The following is a 16983-nucleotide window of genomic DNA, read 5'->3' on the forward strand; positions in this document are numbered from 1 at the left end:
AATTAAAGTTCATCCCCTCACTCGCTAGATCTATTTGTTTAATCCAAAGTTTGCATATGTATTGCATATGAACACTGAACATTTTCAGAATGCACTAAAAGAAACGATTTTGAGTGTCTTATTATCAGTAGTTATTATATATTATTAGGCATGGATTTTAGTGCTCGTATTTGAATGATCTTTAATTGCTTTGATATTCCTGGTTTAATCTGCTTTACACTGGTGTAATTACCTCAGTCTTTTATTGTCTGAAAGCAGTCAAGACTCAGAGTTTCTGTTTGTGCTTTAGTGTTTGTGAGATTTGACCCGGCCAATAATAATTTATAAATTTGTGTATTTTTGCAGTGCATTTAGGAAGGTGGGGTTATTATTTCAGAGTCCCCTGTCTTCATGCTAAGTTAAGCTGCTGCTGATCAGCCTTAAGAGTGGTGCTGTCTCTTCCATGAAGAAAATTATTATGACTATTGGGGAAAACGTTGAATTATACCTCAAATCTACTTTAGAGTGTTTGGAAAGTGTGGGAATTCTGTTTTAATGTCTCAGAAACAAAAAAAACAAATGTGTGCAGGCGTGTGGGTGTAAGTGTGTATGTGTGTGCGCACTGCAGGAGGTAAAGGGGTTAACGCCCCTCCTCTCCCACTGAAGCACAAGATTCTCACACCCAAAACATTCAGCTGATCTTAAGCATCTGCCATCTGCTTAGATAACAGAAATACAGTCTTTATATAAAAAACACATTTGACTGAATTCATACATTACAATACGTGAGTCCACAACATACACAGAAGGGGAGGCACAATCGTCACAGCCCTGCTGCTATCATGGGCAATTAACGGTCCACAGCTCTAGCTCACAGGGTTTTTGCTGTTTCAAATCTTTCCCCTACTTAGGTGGAGGGGGGGGGGGGGGGGGGGGGGGGGGGTGATGGTGTTCCTCCTGCTTTATGGGGCCTATTTAAAAGCCCAGAGGTGCCACTCCTGGTCACTCCCAGGTTTTCTTCTTGAATTGGCTCCTGGCTGTTTTACACCTCCAGGAGGGACTATTATCCTGTCAAGGGGCTACTTCTCACAGCAGTGCGATGCTTCACCCCGTGAAAATCACACCCTTCTGCTTTTTTTGTTTTTTGGGGGTTTTTTTTTTGGTCTGTACCACATGGAGTTCACACACGGGTCTGACTTGAATTTACTGAGTCGCCATGAAAAGGCCCTACAAAAATAAGGCCTAAAAAGAGGAAACAGAAGTGAAAGGTGGCGATGACTTGTGAGTGGCCTAGGCATTAATCTGATAGGCAGTTAGACAGTTATTGGTGTATTAACATTTATAATGTCACACTTTAAAAAAAAAATTCACACTGTAATAGGTAGACACTTTACTGATGCCACAAGGGTTATTATAGTAATTATAGTGTTACAGCTGCAGGATAAAAAGAATACAATTACTGCAATAACAATATATTGATTGTCATTCTGTTGATGAGGTAACCTTGAAAAACAGTTCTGAAAACAGGTCTGGTATGCCAACAGTGATATTTCAGACTTCAGTGGTAAACGTGACCTACTGTTCCTAAGAGATGAAGGTGCAAGTAGATATGAGGAAGTGAAAATACTTTTAGGAAAAGGGTGTAGATCTTTATTTTACACACACACACACACACACACACACACACACACACACACACACACACACACACACACACACACACACACACACACTCCATCTTATACACATATACAACTGTTGCCTTATAGGCTTTTGTTGTCTCACAGAGATTATATTCAAAAGCAGTTCATGGAAAAAAAAACGATGAGCCAACAAAGAACAGGACATGGTGTACATTTGAATCACTTGTAGAAACTGATGCGTGGACCCAAAAGTTTGTGAGTAGTGCTGCCCCCTAGTGGTAAAACTAAACAACTAAAACTTTTAAAGATGAGCAAATGCTACCAATATCTATGTAATTAATGAATATTGGTTTGTTATATTCTATTAATTTTTTTTTTTTTTGGGGGGGGCAAAAACAAATACACAAAAGAGTGTGCTAATGGCGCCAAAATACACAAACTTGTATCATTTGTGGAATTCTAAGTGTATAAAAAAACTATAAGGTTAAATATTATTTTTATGATCTTACATTACAAGTTACATTTCAAGTTAAAGAATTTGACTTTTTAGGTTTAAACAAGTAGTCAAGACCAGTGTTTTATTTATTTTAAATTAATCATGTAACACAGTACAACATTATGACACCATTATCCTTGAAAGCAAAACATTAAGAAATGCAATGTATATAAAATACACCTAAGATGTATTAACACAAACAAGGAAGAGGCTAAAAGAAAAACATGGTGAATGACCTCAGGTGTTCCTGTATGACATGTGCTTCATTGGCACTTTGAAAGAATCTCCTGACAGCTTTTGTAGACTTTCACCAAGCAGTTCAGCCTTGGCTTTGAACTCTAAAGGGAAAAAAATAGAGTTAATTAAAAACAGGTTCCTATGAATGACACCACATCAACAGCCCTGCAGGTAATCAAGTCACTAAACAGGCTCTTGAGATATGTTCATCCTCACCTGAAACAATGGCACAACACTTGACACTGCATCGGGCTCTGAGGGGTCCTTCAACAGTACACAGAGGTAGTAGATGATCTGATGCTGAAATAAAAGCATTAGACGTTAATCCAATCTTCCGTGGCAAACTGTAGAATAACTACATGAGAAAATGTCAACATGTCACACAAGTACAGAGGCACAGGTTCACCAACACACCATGTAAATAGCTTCATTGATGACAATATCCTTGATCTTGCTCATCTCAATGAAAGTGGTTATCTCGCGGCCCGAGGCATAGCTGGAGGACACCTGGATGCCTAAGGAGCCAATGACGAGAAGGGACTCGTGGTCTACCTTCACAAAGTGGATGTGAAGCATCATGCCAACAAGGGTGACAAGAATAGCGCCAGACAGAACGGCAGTGTTCTGCAAGAGAGGAAAAGTATTAAATTAAAAATAATCATTGTAAATTAAAAATTTTTTGCATGATGCCAATTTGCAGGATACTAATGGTGTGGCATCCAGTCTATTCTGAGTCCAACAGAAGAGGAAGAGGAAATGCTGATAGAGAGATATCCTAGTGAATGGATCAGCAAACAATGGCCGATGCACCTGAAAAGTGACTTTTATCACCCACTCCCGGAAAGAAACCACGCTCAGTTGGAAAGAACAGAAATGATGTGAAACAAAACAACAGTAAACATCCAACTACTTTTTCATCACTGGAAAAGTCTCAAAGTGTATATATATTTATTCTTTATTCTCGTCTCTCTATATACTGTACTGTAAATAGCAGAGATGACAATAAAGTTTACTTTAAATGATCACACTGGACGCTCACGTAACAAGCACAGCTTTGAACACAAAGAACCCAGAGCCATTTAAAAAAAAATGCTGCAAAATTACTGCACTAACTAAAAAAGTGCATCGTCTCGATCTTAGACAGGGCGACTAGATTGAGACTTTCTTGTAAAATACTGGCCCCTTGTGGTGGGAATTAGTGTTCAATTTTACAAATTCTGATTACAACAAGTATCTTTAAGAAAGAAAGAAAGAAAGAAAGAAAGAACTGTATTCTGCCTTCTTTTTGCTGCTCCGTTTAGGGGTCACCATAGCAGATCATCTGTCTCTATCAAACCCTATCCCGCCTATGTCACACCAATCCTCTTCATGTAAATCCATTAATCTTCTCTATGGTCTTCCTCATTTCCTCCTGCCTGCCAGCTCCATATTCAACATCCTTTATCTGATATATATGGTGGTGGTGGTGGTTACCACTGTTCTCTTACAGCAAGAGGGTACCACCACCCTCCATCTGGAGGGGGCCTTACTGTGTGGAGTATGAATGTTCTCCCCATATCAGCGTGGGTTCTCTCCGGGTACTCAGACTTCCTCCCACAGTCCAAAAACATGCAATTAGTTGGGTTAGGTTAATTGGTGATTCTAAATTGCTCAGATGTGTGAATATGAGAGCGAGTGGTTGTCTGTCTGTCTGTGTTAGCCCTACGACAGACTGCGGACCTATCCAGCACCCCCTGCGGCACTGAATTGGAAAAGTGGAAGCGAATGAATGGATTGATTGATGGATGCGTCCGGGTCATGGTAGTCAAGGTAGCTTGGAAATATCACAGTGTCTCTGTAAACATCAGTCTATGGACACTCCTGCCTGACCGTCATCATCGCAAACAAGAAGGGGCTCAGAGCAGATCCCTGATGCAATCCCACTCCACCTTGAAGCCACCTACGGCTCCTACTGCACACCTCACCACTGTCTCGCTGTCCTCAGAAACTTTGCACCTCAACCCCACAGTGAGAAGGATTTGTCAGTAAATCTGCATCACTTTGGTCTCGCCTTCATCATCTTACCTGGGTGAAGAAGAACACTGCATATGCCAGAAGCCACACGGAGCAGGTGTATACCATCACTTTGCCCATGGACACTTTTGGGGAGCTGATAATGAACTCCCTGCAAAAGCTGGAGTGACTCTGACAGTCCAGAGAGATTGGTTTACCGCTAATGTCAGTGAAGGCTTCGTCTTCCATGACGACTGAACAGCGAAACGAGGTGAATGAGCATAAAAGACGAGTGATGACCTTTGTATGGTGTCAACGCGGTTACCCTGTCAAGTTAGCATCGAGCTAGCATTAGTTGTTAACTGCAAATAGACAGGGTCAGCAGCACATTAAGACAGGCGGTGATAAATTTATAATGATGACGAAAAAAGAAAGCTCCTTAAAGTAATATGCTTTAAATGAATTAAAAGGGAAAAATAGCTAAAGAGCTGAATTAAAGAGTCAACTACAACTGTAGTGGTGCCACAATCCATCCCCACTCATGTGGCTGCACTGTTTTTCTACACCGGGGTGTCCAGAAAGGGTGGGGGGCTCTCGCATACACAAAAGCAAAAGACCGCGAAAAAACTCGTTCATAAAACAACTAAATGTACTTTAATGCATAGAACAACTTGTAAGTGTAACATTTATTATTCTTCGTTTGATATCAACGAGATGCGTGTCAGTTTCAGCTTCTGTCTCCGTCTCAGCTTGTGCCTACGGCCCACGCTGGTGTAGAACAAAAGCAGACCCTATAGTCGCTGGAAAAAGCAAAGCATTCTGGGCAACGATTGATTTTTCGTCGATATCTCCGTCAATAACTCAAGCTGGTCCACAGCTTTCGTCAAACAGTCTGTAAAAGTCAAATACGGGGTATACGTTGGTGTATGTGCCATAAACAGGTTACAAACAGCTCGTCTTTAGTAAGCGCTTTTCCATGTCATTTGCAAGGCCTTCGTTTCCCAAAATGCTTTGTGCTTCCGTGACTTTTGACCTCTGGATAAAAACAAGCCGATCAGCTGATGTAAAAGCAGCAACATCTACAGGGGTCTGACACAATAACAGCTTGCTAACTTTGCCCCCCCTCCAGCGTCAGCTCTCCGTGGCATTCGGCGGTATGGTGTTAGGTAGTGTACGTGTCCACTTTTAGACTGTGTCGATTCAGCAGGTTATTTAACGAGACAGCCGTCGGACTGGTAGCAACTGTTAGGTCAGTCGACTCAAAAGAAGGTTGTTTGTTTCAGGAGTGTCTCTTTGTGTGAATGCTGTTAGCTAATGACTCTTTACTACTGAGTTTGAATGCCTGTTTTTAGGCATTTTTAATGTATAGAACAGTGTGGGATACTCTCATGTAGAAAGTTAGCGTTACCAGAACAAGAAAACAGATGCCGGCCAGCTATTGTTAGCTACAGAGCTGTTGTGTCAAAAGGTAAACAAACTAGTCCGAGTTTTGTGTGTTTAATTTTGCTGTTTTAATAAACTGAATATCCCCATTAAAAAGTAAGGAGAGAGAAAAGGGGCATGGATTGCTATCGTTTTGTTGACAGTACTGCTCATGAGTGAATTTGTTTTTGGTTTTTTTTCAGTATTTCAACAAAACAGGTTATCTGACATCTGGTTATATAGATTCACAAGACGGTGCCATAACCTTGTGCCCTCTCCTGCAGTGCTTTTGCCGTCCCAATTACCCACAGTAATCCTTTATACTTGTTTTCACACCAGGGGATTCCTGACCTCACAGGTTTGAGATGAGTGGTCAAGGTCCAGCTGTAAACAAAGGAATGAGCACCATCCTGGTCTGTCAGGAGAGCTATGCCTGTGGGGGCTCGGACGAGGCTGTGTTTGAATGCGATGAGTGTGGCAGCTTGCAGTGTGCCCGCTGTGAACTGGAGCTACATCGGCAGGAGCGCATGAGGAATCACGACCGGGTTCGGGTCGCCTCGGGCCACGTTCCTTTCTGTGACTCCTGCAAAGGGGATGGCAGCTGCTCTGGGAGACTCAGAGCGGTGGTCCGCTGCCAGGGCTGTAAGATCAACCTGTGTTTGGATTGCCAAAAACGCACCCACGGGGGAGTCAACAAGAGGAAACACCCTCTGGTATCTTACCCACCTGCCAAAGCTCCTCAAGAGAACAGTGTCAGTGCTGGGGAGAGTGAAATGGAAATCCTCAAATCTAAACTGGAGAAGGTGCGCAGCTTCCTGCTAGTGGATGAGAAGGAGGAAATGCAGGTAAGCACTTGTTGAGGTACTCGGCGTTTGATGGTGTTTTATTAATGATGCGTTACAACGATTGAGCTGATCTTGTCTGCATTCTCAGGTGAAGGATGAGGAGGACTTTGTCAGCAGACTGGGTTGTAGTCCAGATGAGCTCCTCAAGGTGGTCTCCATTTTTGGGAACACTGGTGAGGGAAAATCCTACACCCTGAACCATACGTTCTTTCTTGGGAGAGAAGTGTTCAAGACGTCTCCCACTCAGGAGTCCTGCACTGTGGGTGTTTGGGCAGCTATGGACCCTCTGCATCGGCTTGTAGTCATCGATACAGAGGGACTGCTTGGAGCTGGTATGAAATTATTGATTTACTTAATATTATGAAACAAACGGGGGTAGAAGCAGGCAGGCATTCATGATTCTTTTTTTTTTTCTTTTTTTTAAACTCATCAGGGGCTAATCAGGGTCAGAGAACTCGGCTGCTCCTCAAGGTCCTGGCTATCTCTGATGTGGTAATCTACCGGACACACGCTGACCGTCTCCATGACGATCTCTTCAAGTTCCTTGGTGATGCATCAGATGCCTACCTGAAACATTTCACTAGAGAATTAAAGGCAACTACCAATCGCTGTGGTCTTGATGTACCGTTGTCCACCCTGGGCCCCGCGGTGATCATCTTCCACGAGACTGTCCACACCAATCTACTAGGATCAGGTACATCAAAGAAGTTTGTCTCATCTCAGTGTTTTTCAAAGATAAGCACACAAACCACTGCCTCAATACTTTGTCTCCATCTGTATGTGTACCCCAAATTTAGACGCGCCCTCAGAATCTGCTGAGCGCCTTATCCAGGAGCGTTTCAGGAAGCTGGGCTTATTTCCGGAAGCATTCAGCTCCATCCAGTACCGTGGGACTCGAACCTACAACCCTCCCACGGACTTCAGTGGTTTGCTCCGCAGCCTGGAGCAGCAGCTGGACAACAATACGACACGTTCGCCACGATCTGCCAGTGTCATCTTCAAGGCCCTGCAGGTAGCTGTGCTTACATTTAAGTATGTTTTGGCATAGCCAATGGAAATGTTTATACCTTTCCCATCTCCACCTGGGGCCTTCTTTCAGGCCCTGAGTGAGCGCTTCAGTGGGGAGATTCCAGATGAACATATGACCAGTAACTCCTTCTTTCCAGATGAATACTTTACCTGCTCCAGCATCTGCCTCAGTTGTGGGTGCGTGTCCCTGCTTTGCTAAAAAAAATATCAAAAATACTTTAAATCAGATTTCTACAGCATCATCACTGCCAGTACCTTTTACTTTTACTTATTTATAAAACTTGCTGACTTGCTGGGCACCAACTTTCAGGTCAGGCTGTAAGAGGAGCATGAATCACCTAAAGGAAGGTCTTGACCATGAAGCCAAACATCGCTGCCGGTACTCTGCACAGTACGACAACCGCATCTACACATGCAAGGCAAGTACAAATATACATCTACGCCACATTTGAAGTATACCTGCTTGACAAGGTTCTGAGCAACTGTGCTGAACTTCTCAGGCCTGCTACGAAAGGGGAAAGGAAGTCATAGTGGTTCCCAAAACGACGGCCTCGTCTGACTCGCCGTGGTTTGGCTTGGCCATCTACGCTTGGTCAGGGTGAGTCCTGCGAGTATAGAATGATTTTTCATAAATATCTTCATATGTCCCTTTAAAGTTTATGAAAAATTGAGCACAGTTGATATAAAAAGTGTGTGGCACCTCTGGAATCTTTCCTCCCTGTGTTGAAACTGAGATGGTTTTGTCTTTTTACAGGTATGTCATTGAGTGTCCCAACTGTTCAGTGATCTACAGAAGCAGGCAGTACTGGTATGGAAACCAGGACCCAGTGGAAACAGTGGTCAGAACAGAAATCCAGCACATCTGGCCTGGGGTAAGGCCACGGTGAATTCACTTAAACCACTGAAATCTTAAAGCTCAGCTTTTGTTTTCTTTGAGTCATATGAATTTGGCCACTATGAGGCGAGTGGCTTATACTTTATGTAAATATCCAGAAAAGTAACGTCGCATGTTCTCCTGGAACATGTTGATCTAAGCATAATTAGTCACAAGTCTGAATATAGCAGTGCAAACGCCAGCTGGTAAGGCAGGCATTGTATTTCTGTCAGCACTGTTGTCAGTATTTAGTGATAATTGTGAGGGACGCTTGTATAAACACAACTTCTATGGCGTACTGTAATTATGTGTTTTTACACCGTTCTTTGCAGTCTGATGGCTTTTTGAAAGACAACAACAACGCTGCTCAGAGGTTGTTGGACGGAGTCAAATACATTTCTCAGTCTGTGTCTGAACTCAGCGTCAAGCCTGCCAAAGCGGTCACTTCCTGGCTCACTGACCAAATTGCTCCTGCCTACTGGAAACCCAATTCCCTCATCCTGGTATGCAACCAATATTTAGCTAACTATATATAAGGAATCACAGGCCCAGAATGTGTAGTTGTGAATGAAACATCACTTGTGTAACTAAAACATTTTCTTGGTGATAGCCCATGTTCCTGTTATGTTCCTGTTATGTTCCTGTTATGTTCCTGTTATGCCGATAAATCGCATTACTTATTATTGTGCCGTAGAAATGTCATAAATGTGGGGAGGAGTTCCAGCCCAACGACACCAAGCACCACTGCCGTGCCTGCGGAGAGGGCTTCTGTGACGCCTGCTCCTCCAAAACCCGGCCGGTCCCTGAGAGGGGCTGGGGTCTTGCGCCTGTTAGGGTCTGTGATGCGTGTTTCCACAACAGAGGAATTCCAACTGGTACACAAATGAGTCTCTCTGTGGGAGTTTAATTAAGAGTGCGGTATTGTTTGCCGGGCTGGTTCAGGCGGTTTTAATGTTCACAACATGATATGATTTGATGTGTGCATGTTGTAGAGTTGCTGGACGCTGCGTTGGAGGAGGAGGGAGGCACCCTGATAGCGAGGAAGGTTGGAGAGGCTGTCCAGAACACTTTGGGGGCTGTAGTTGGTGCCATCGATATACCTCTTGGTAAGCATAGGATCTAAAAAATAATATAGCGAGCAAGAGAAACAACTTTAAAAAAAAAAAAGAGTGAGAGAAATAAAAACTTTTTTTCCAGGCCTAGTGAAGGACGCAGCTCGGCCGGCCTACTGGGTGCCAGATCAGGACATCCACTCTTGTTGCGAGTGCCAAAGGGAGTTCTCACCACGTCTCTCCATCCACCACTGTCGCGCCTGTGGGCAGGGCGTGTGCGATGACTGCTCCCAGGAGCGGCGCCCCGTGCCATCCCGTGGATGGGACCACCCCGTGAGGGTCTGCAACGGCTGCAACCAGAAAACAGGGGAACTCTAGCAGGACTCAATGGAGCAATTAAAGATGCCAGCGTTTGTGGAAACTGGAATCTGCGACATCTTGAGTCTAACAGGTTTCATTGGGGGTATTTTTGTTTTTCTGGATGCCTCTAGACTGTACAGGTGGGACTCGTTTATTATTTGTTAGTGCTGGCCTCATGTAACATCAGTCCATCGATCGCTTTTCTCTTTAATATGCCTATAATTTACACTGTGAAGACAGGCCAGAGCAAGGCTTGAATATTATAAGGACAGGAGAGAAAAAGAACAGAGAGATGATCAAAGTGAGTTTTGTACAAGCTTGCTTACAAATGACTTCAGGTAAATTTCCATGTTGCTCTGTAGATCCGTTCAGATTTGTATTCTTGCACACTAATCCCTGCACACCCTCTACGTGATATGCTAGTACCATTAGCTCCCTTTTGCCTGGTTTGGAGCTACATATTTAAGCCTTTTAAAAAATACAAGTACTGACCTGTTTTTTCTTTTTCATAGCATTTCCAGGTAATCATGTCTTATTAGTTTCTAAAATGGTTTGTGCAGGTGACCTGGATGTAATATTTAGGACCAGCTTTAGATAGAACACCTCAAAAGTCATCAACCACATTGAATTCTGATCCCTTTCTTTTGAAATACTGAGGTAGATTACCTCTAATTCACCCCTGCTAGAGCTACTTTTCTTTCGTTTTGGCTTCACAGGGACTATATTAGATCATTATATCGGAAGCCACTGATGTACTGTAGCAGCAAGATGCATTCCAACATATATAATTCGTAATTACTACTTAAATAGTCCCATTGATTATTTGTGGTTGTTTGTGAATTTGAATGGGCAGATTTAAAACAAACAAAAACAAGAACAGCCTTAATAATGCTGTCCATGTTAACTGTTTGAATTCTACTTAGTATGCACAGTACATATATGGGAAAAATGTTTACTTTAATAGGGAATTTTTTTTTTAATTGCCTCATTTTATTTTTAAATGTCATAACTGCGTATCAGGACAAATCTGACTAAGGTGGGATTCAATGCAACAGAAACTGCTTTATAGTGGCTGGATCACAGTAGGGACTTAACACAGTTGAGGTTTCAAACCATGTTTGGGGCTGGCCCCTCAAAACAGAGATCATTAGTAAGAGTAGTCTTTTACTGTCAGCTCAGGCTGCGTCGCTCTTCTTTGTCAGCAACTATCAAGGTTGCTTGTATTTCAACAGGACTGTACAGAGTATCTGACCCGATTACTATTAAATGAAGATGACACTTGATGCATTCAGGCTTTCTAATGAATATCTTGGTATTATGAGATTTGACTGTGTAAGATTTTTTTTTTGTTTGTTTCTTGTTAACGAACTGGAAGAGTTGGTTTGCTTGTGATCAATCAGATAAGCTGAAATAACAGACTTCAACATGAATAATAGATTTATCCTGTCTCAAACAGAGATCAATGACTATAGATATCACATGGAACCAATCAATACCTTGTATTTATGTATGCTCATACATATGTATTAAACAGTGGAATCTTAAGGTGTCTGTGTATGGGTTGAATACAATGCAGTGGGATAAGGTTTTTAATAAACTTTACTGGGAATCAACAAAGACTATAAAACATGTTGATTTAGTAAACAAAAAGTATCATCATTTTCAAATTTCAATCCCAGCACCCTTATTTCCAGTAACAATCAAGGTTAGCTGTGTTTAAAATAAGTGCACTTCTTCTGTAAAAAGAACAGTAAGGAAAACCGAACTGTACCGGTGTGCACATGTGAATGCAGCACTTCCATTTCCTTTTGGCACAAAAACACGATCATGTGTATGATGAGGCAACTCCCATGAAATTTAAAAGCAGTTCTTTGAGGTCACCACTTCAGTCTAAATTGAGTGTAAATGGTTGTCACATAACATCTTTACCCAGCCACACTCTCAAATACACAGTGATACAGCTGGCCTCAGCACTCCTCATTCTTGGTAGTCAGTGTTGTATGGGAAGTAATAGAGGTCGTGTTTGACAGCCATGAGCAGCCCGGGGAGGCCCCTGCTGCCACCCAGGTTAGATGAAAACACAACACTTGGGATCAAGTCGTTTGCGGCCGGGTGGGGTGATGGGATAGTTCTCAATAGATGACCGTCCTTAAGGCTCCATAACCTTGTGTAGCAATCCTGACCCACTGTAGAAAGGATGGTAAACATTGAAACTGCACGCAAAAAAGGTTTATACCAGTGAGAGTATTGAGTGTTGAGAGTGTTTTATCCTCTCCTACCTGCTAGCAAAAGCCCTTCACACTCATTGACATGGATGGGAAGGTAGGCATGCTCGTTATGATGACCTTTGTACTCCTGCACTGGCTTTGTGCCTCGCACATCCCACAGCTTAATCTGCAAAGAAATTAGAAAACACACAAAGGCTCAACAGAACTATCCTTGAATTATTACCTTTTTCAAATTATTCCTTTCTGATATTTTCTACCACAGTTTGTCAGTATGGCCTGATGGTTCTGTGTTTACCAAGTCTTTCCGCATGAGGCTAAAACATAAGTAAAATACCTGTAATTAAGAACCTGAAAGTATTATCTGCTGTAAAAAAAAAAAAAAAAGAAAATTAAAGAGTCAAGTCAAGAACCTGACCTGGCCCAGCATGTCAGCAGCCAGCAGGTAGTTCTCATCCTGCAGGACGCGTACAGAGGTGATGGCTGACTCTTGATGGAAGCGACTGGCCTTCCAGCTGTGATCTCTGCGGCCGCGCTGTCGGAGGTCGATGCTGAAGATCTCCCCCGATCTGCAACCGTTAAACAGGACAGGAACCTGTGGACGGAAAGGTGTTCTTTTGCTTGGTGTTCTTACAGAGTGCTTCAACAACTTTAAAGTTACAAATGCCTCACCCTAAGGGCAAACTGCTGAGCCAGGACATCACTGCCGACGCTGTACGTCTGTGTTCTGCCCGTCTCTGCATCCTTCACAATCACTCTACGAGACAGGCCTGTCAACACACACATAAACATGATTATTTTAGATGTGTAATTTTCTCCTTTCTATAACGACAAAAATGTTTAGCTGCACTACTAACCAGTGCTGAACGTCTTGTCAAACTGGGGGTTGAGGCACCAAGCACAAGACCAGGCTGAGGATATCTTAAAGCTGCACAGCATCCCAGGCTGATCTGAAGGAGTACAAGAAGTAAGAGGAGAAGGGTGTTGAGGGTAATGGGGAGGTACACAACAACAGCAAAACTGCTTTCAAAACATATTTCAAAATAAAAGTCTTCTAGAATAATAATTCCAAGACTGAAGAAGCTTCTTTGAATAGTATGTTTTACCATACTGCTACCTGGGTCCTTCACAAATGAACTACAGAAGGGCAATGTGACTGCTGCATATTGCGCAAGAACCCTGACAAACCTGGGTTGGAGTTGCTGAAGAGGGAAGCAGGAAGTAAACTCACGCAGCCAGGGGTGTCTGCTACTCCCACCAGACACAGCCTGATAGTTACTTCAGTCAAGGACATACAAGTTTCACCAAAACAGTGAAGAGATGACACGCTGTGACACAGGTGTGCACTTTATAGAGCTAAAATGTTACCATTTTGATGATAGTCACCAAGTGTATTCTTTTAGAAACAACAGCAGTATGAATCCACAAATAATGCAAATGAAAAGGACAACTTATAAGTGATCTTTGTTGCCAGGTTAAGCCCTTTATTTGAAGGTTAAGTGAACTAGAGTTAGAGCTCTAATTAAACTGTGGAAGGATACAACACATGAGAATCGGGGTAATTTACCGAAGCCCAGCAGATGGAATTGACCTGAAACATGTTAACCAGATCAGAGTGATTAATATTATTTAAACAGACCAAGTGTTTGTAGACACATCATAAAAACAGGCTCCAAGATTAATGTGAGTTAATTAATTTTTATTTCCTGCAGTGTACTAAATAGAAACTACAAAAATGCAAACATATTCTTTGTATTCAGGGAGGGTCTTTTATCTCCAAAGAAATGCTCCTACCTTCCGATTAGTGAAGTAGAGGTTATCACACATTTCCACAGACAGAGACCCCTTGCTGCTGCTGCTGAAGTTCATGATGCCATACTTGCAGCCGCCATGAGAGACATCGTTGACTGTGAACACTCGCTCACACGCCGAATCCCCCTGAAAAAGAAATGGCAACAAAGAAACAAAGCATATGCACATCATCAAGTACAGATAGAGGCCATATTTAAAGGTAACCTACTGTGTTCATTTCCAGCAATTAAGAAAAAAAAAAGGACTCTAACGTCAATGTTTAACATTCAAAACAATCTTTTTTGTTGTTGTTGTTGTTGTTGTTTTTTTAAATCATACACAGGGCCTTGGTGGACCCAAATCATCCTCTGGATGAAGCAAACTGTTCTTACTCCCTCTCCCTCCCTTGAAACCAACTATAACAAACATTTATTCTATTGAAACATGTGTTTTGCACTGTGTTTGTGTGTGTTCTCACCACTATGAGTCTGAAGTTGTCGGTGTTTGAGATGCTGTTGTCTGTGCTCTGGATCTCTAGTTTGTGGCGTCTCATTTCACTGACCTTCACCTCATGGACGAGCCTGGAGACAAACAGTAAATGGCCTGTATTTGTATAGCGCTTTACTTAGTCCCTAAGGACCCCAAAGCGCTCTACACTACATTCAGTCATTCTCCCATTCACACACACAACAGTAACCATAGTAACAGACTAGCACTGTCTGCAGACAATCTACTAACCCAGGATAATTGATATACTTTTCTCTTAGCTTTCTGACAGTGTCTCTGTAGTAATTTATGTATTTATTTAGACAGTTTGCCTGTAGGATAAAAAGAACTAGAAACTTCCTCATATGCATTTCATTACTTTTTGTTTTTCCATTTATTCATATCATTCCCAGTGATGCAGAGTATTTTCTTTGACTGCATTTATGCATGTTTCTCCATCTTTTTATTACCATTTAAAATAACTTGTCTAAATATATTAGCATCATTATTAGTGGCCAGCAAAGCTCAGAAGAAAAGTCACTCTACACATGCAGAACTGATTAGCGTTAAAGTTTCTCTTTGTTTCCCATAATCCGTTACAGCTGTGGCTAGGACACGGGAAAAACAGTGTTATGTTGAGTTTTGCGTGCCTGCAGGGCTGTGACACAGTACCTGCAATAGGAGTGCTCAGGTAATACACCTAGATGTCGTTTCTGAAGTAGCAGCGAAGTGTTTAGTCCTCTTCTTGGTGCTTTCTGTAAATGACAAGGAAAATGTGCGTACATGTTTACGACCAAGGTTTCTTTCTTTACAACTTCTTAAACATTTATGTCCCGGATTGCAGAAAAGCATGTGCTTCTGCTAAGATCAACTGTGATCTCAAGTGTTTTATTCCTACACAGTTTGCAGTTGTGCTCTAATGCTGTACTGTGATGATGTCATTACAGCTGCTGCCATAGCCATAATCCTTTAGTACACTGCAGGAGGTTTATGGTAAGCTTTCATCTAGAGGGCATAACTTTAGCATATCAGATGACTGTGTCTGTCTACAGCAACAGGAAAAAGCTTAATGGAATCTTAAAGAATAAATATGATAAAAATGCTAAAAGACAAAGAAGATTAAAAAGATTTGCCTACCACCCTTGATGACAGACTTACTTTTCTTGTGTTTTCATCTTCTGCCAACATCTTGTTCCTCTCCTTCTCTCTTTCTTTTTGTTGTAGTTGCTCTCTGGTTAGTGGGTTACAGTTGTTGTGCCCGGGCAACAGCCGGAAGTAACGGTTTTTCTCTGGGTCAAAATAGAAACCTGGCAGCTCTGGCAGGAGAAAAGGAGGCAAAAATTAGGCTTGTGCATCTTTCATTGCATCTATTTGATTTTCCAAGTGTACAACAAGAATTTTCCTGTCAATATCCTTCTACTTTAAGTGCTCCTGGACAAGACACTGCATGTAAAACTACTGTTTATGTACATATGTGTTCAATTTAAGTGTTGTGCTCTTCTGATACCTTTAATAATAAGAAATGGGGGCTTCCAACGCAAACGTGTACTTTCAATGCTGTACGTTACTGACCTGGTGCAGCACTGCTGGCGTTAGAAGAAGACGAGGAAGGCAAGGAAGAAGAGGAATGTGAGGCAGGTTGGTTAGCATGGTGCTTCTGAGATGGTCTGTGTGAGGGCCCTGCATCATCACGTTCATACCTTTGAACAGGAAACGCACACACACAACAATGATACTGACATACTGATCACTGTCATTACAAACACTGTATTCTAGTATGGCACATGCTCCATACTTTAACGTGATATAAGTGTCATTTAACGTAGCTACCACTGCTGTCGGTTTCCTCGGTGCCATCCACGGCGCTGACCAGCACCTTGTCGCGTGTGCGGTCGCTGTCCTTCTCGCCAGTTCCACTTCCTCATTTCTTATGGTTCGGTCTAGAAGTAAAATGGTCCTGACGGCGTGTTGCTTTTCATTCACTTCTCTGTGTTTGGCAGTCCAGGTGTTTACAGGCAGATTACCATCAACACCGTTGGGCTAACGTTAGCTGCACATCTTTCTACACACGTTTTGACACGTTTGCTGGACATTCACCATCGATTAAAGTAAACGACGTATTTATAGGTCGATAAACAAACTTTGAGTTGATACTGTGCTTGGTTTACCTTCTTAATAACATGGCACTAACGTGAAAGTAAGTAGTCACTAGCTAGCTAACTCCCGTGTAGTAACGTCCAGCCACGCCATCCCCGCCTCCACACGGCGTTCATTGGTCCATTGAGAACAATAATGTCTGACGTTCTAGACAGCTATTGGTGAGTTTCTCCGCGAGTAGAAAATTACTTTTATTTCACTGGATTCTCGGAAAAAGTTGGATATTGAAATACAAAATAAAGTGACTGTTTGACATATATACGCCCTTAACACTATATAATTTAAAGCGGCACTTACTTTAAATTACAAAAAAAAATAAAAAAATTAATGTTTGACATGTCGTTGGATTTATTTTCCAGCCGTTAAAACCTCAACACCCCCCCCCCCAAAAAACA

General features: G+C 42.2%; 3 protein-coding genes across 5 annotated transcripts; 1 reads left to right on the plus strand and 2 right to left on the minus strand.

The window, feature by feature from the left end:
* Positions 1-2334: 2334 nt before the first annotated feature.
* pigh (phosphatidylinositol glycan anchor biosynthesis, class H) lies at positions 2335-4880 on the minus strand. The gene is made up of 4 exons (XM_085372947.1): positions 4420-4880; positions 2770-2979; positions 2572-2655; positions 2335-2456 (listed from the first exon to the last, which is right to left on the minus strand). Exons 1-4 carry the CDS (start codon positions 4594-4596, stop codon positions 2382-2384), a joined length of 546 nt encoding a protein of 181 aa, XP_085229073.1. The 5' UTR covers positions 4597-4880; the 3' UTR covers positions 2335-2381.
* Positions 4881-5435: 555 nt separating this feature from the next.
* On the plus strand, positions 5436-11537 carry zfyve1 (zinc finger, FYVE domain containing 1). 3 transcript variants are annotated; one of them, XM_085372165.1, is made up of 13 exons: positions 5436-5815; positions 6109-6614; positions 6703-6946; positions 7048-7308; positions 7412-7626; positions 7714-7820; positions 7954-8062; positions 8144-8241; positions 8398-8515; positions 8850-9020; positions 9212-9392; positions 9510-9623; positions 9715-11537. In XM_085372165.1, exons 2-13 carry the CDS (start codon positions 6135-6137, stop codon positions 9945-9947), a joined length of 2331 nt encoding a protein of 776 aa, XP_085228291.1. In that variant the 5' UTR covers positions 5436-5815; positions 6109-6134; the 3' UTR covers positions 9948-11537. The 3 variants fall into 3 exon arrangements, with proteins under 3 accessions (XP_085228291.1, XP_085228290.1, XP_085228292.1); XM_085372164.1 differs by having other exon boundaries at positions 5436-5596; XM_085372166.1 differs by having other exon boundaries at positions 5436-5513.
* wdr21 (WD repeat domain 21) lies at positions 11484-16678 on the minus strand. Its single transcript, XM_085372167.1, has 13 exons — positions 16262-16678; positions 16004-16131; positions 15590-15747; positions 15104-15186; positions 14424-14526; positions 13949-14092; positions 13696-13745; positions 13343-13422; positions 13012-13104; positions 12827-12924; positions 12573-12749; positions 12209-12323; positions 11484-12115 (listed from the first exon to the last, which is right to left on the minus strand). Exons 1-13 carry the CDS (start codon positions 16354-16356, stop codon positions 11907-11909), a joined length of 1533 nt encoding a protein of 510 aa, XP_085228293.1. The 5' UTR covers positions 16357-16678; the 3' UTR covers positions 11484-11906.
* Between the last annotated feature and the right edge of the window lie 305 nt (positions 16679-16983).

The sequence above is a fragment of the Diplotaxodon limnothrissa genome, linkage group LG15 (assembly GCF_057381915.1).
Source record: "Diplotaxodon limnothrissa isolate DT_005_m linkage group LG15, D_limnothrissa_male_GT1.1, whole genome shotgun sequence".
NCBI classification, from domain to species: domain Eukaryota; kingdom Metazoa; phylum Chordata; class Actinopteri; order Cichliformes; family Cichlidae; genus Diplotaxodon; species Diplotaxodon limnothrissa.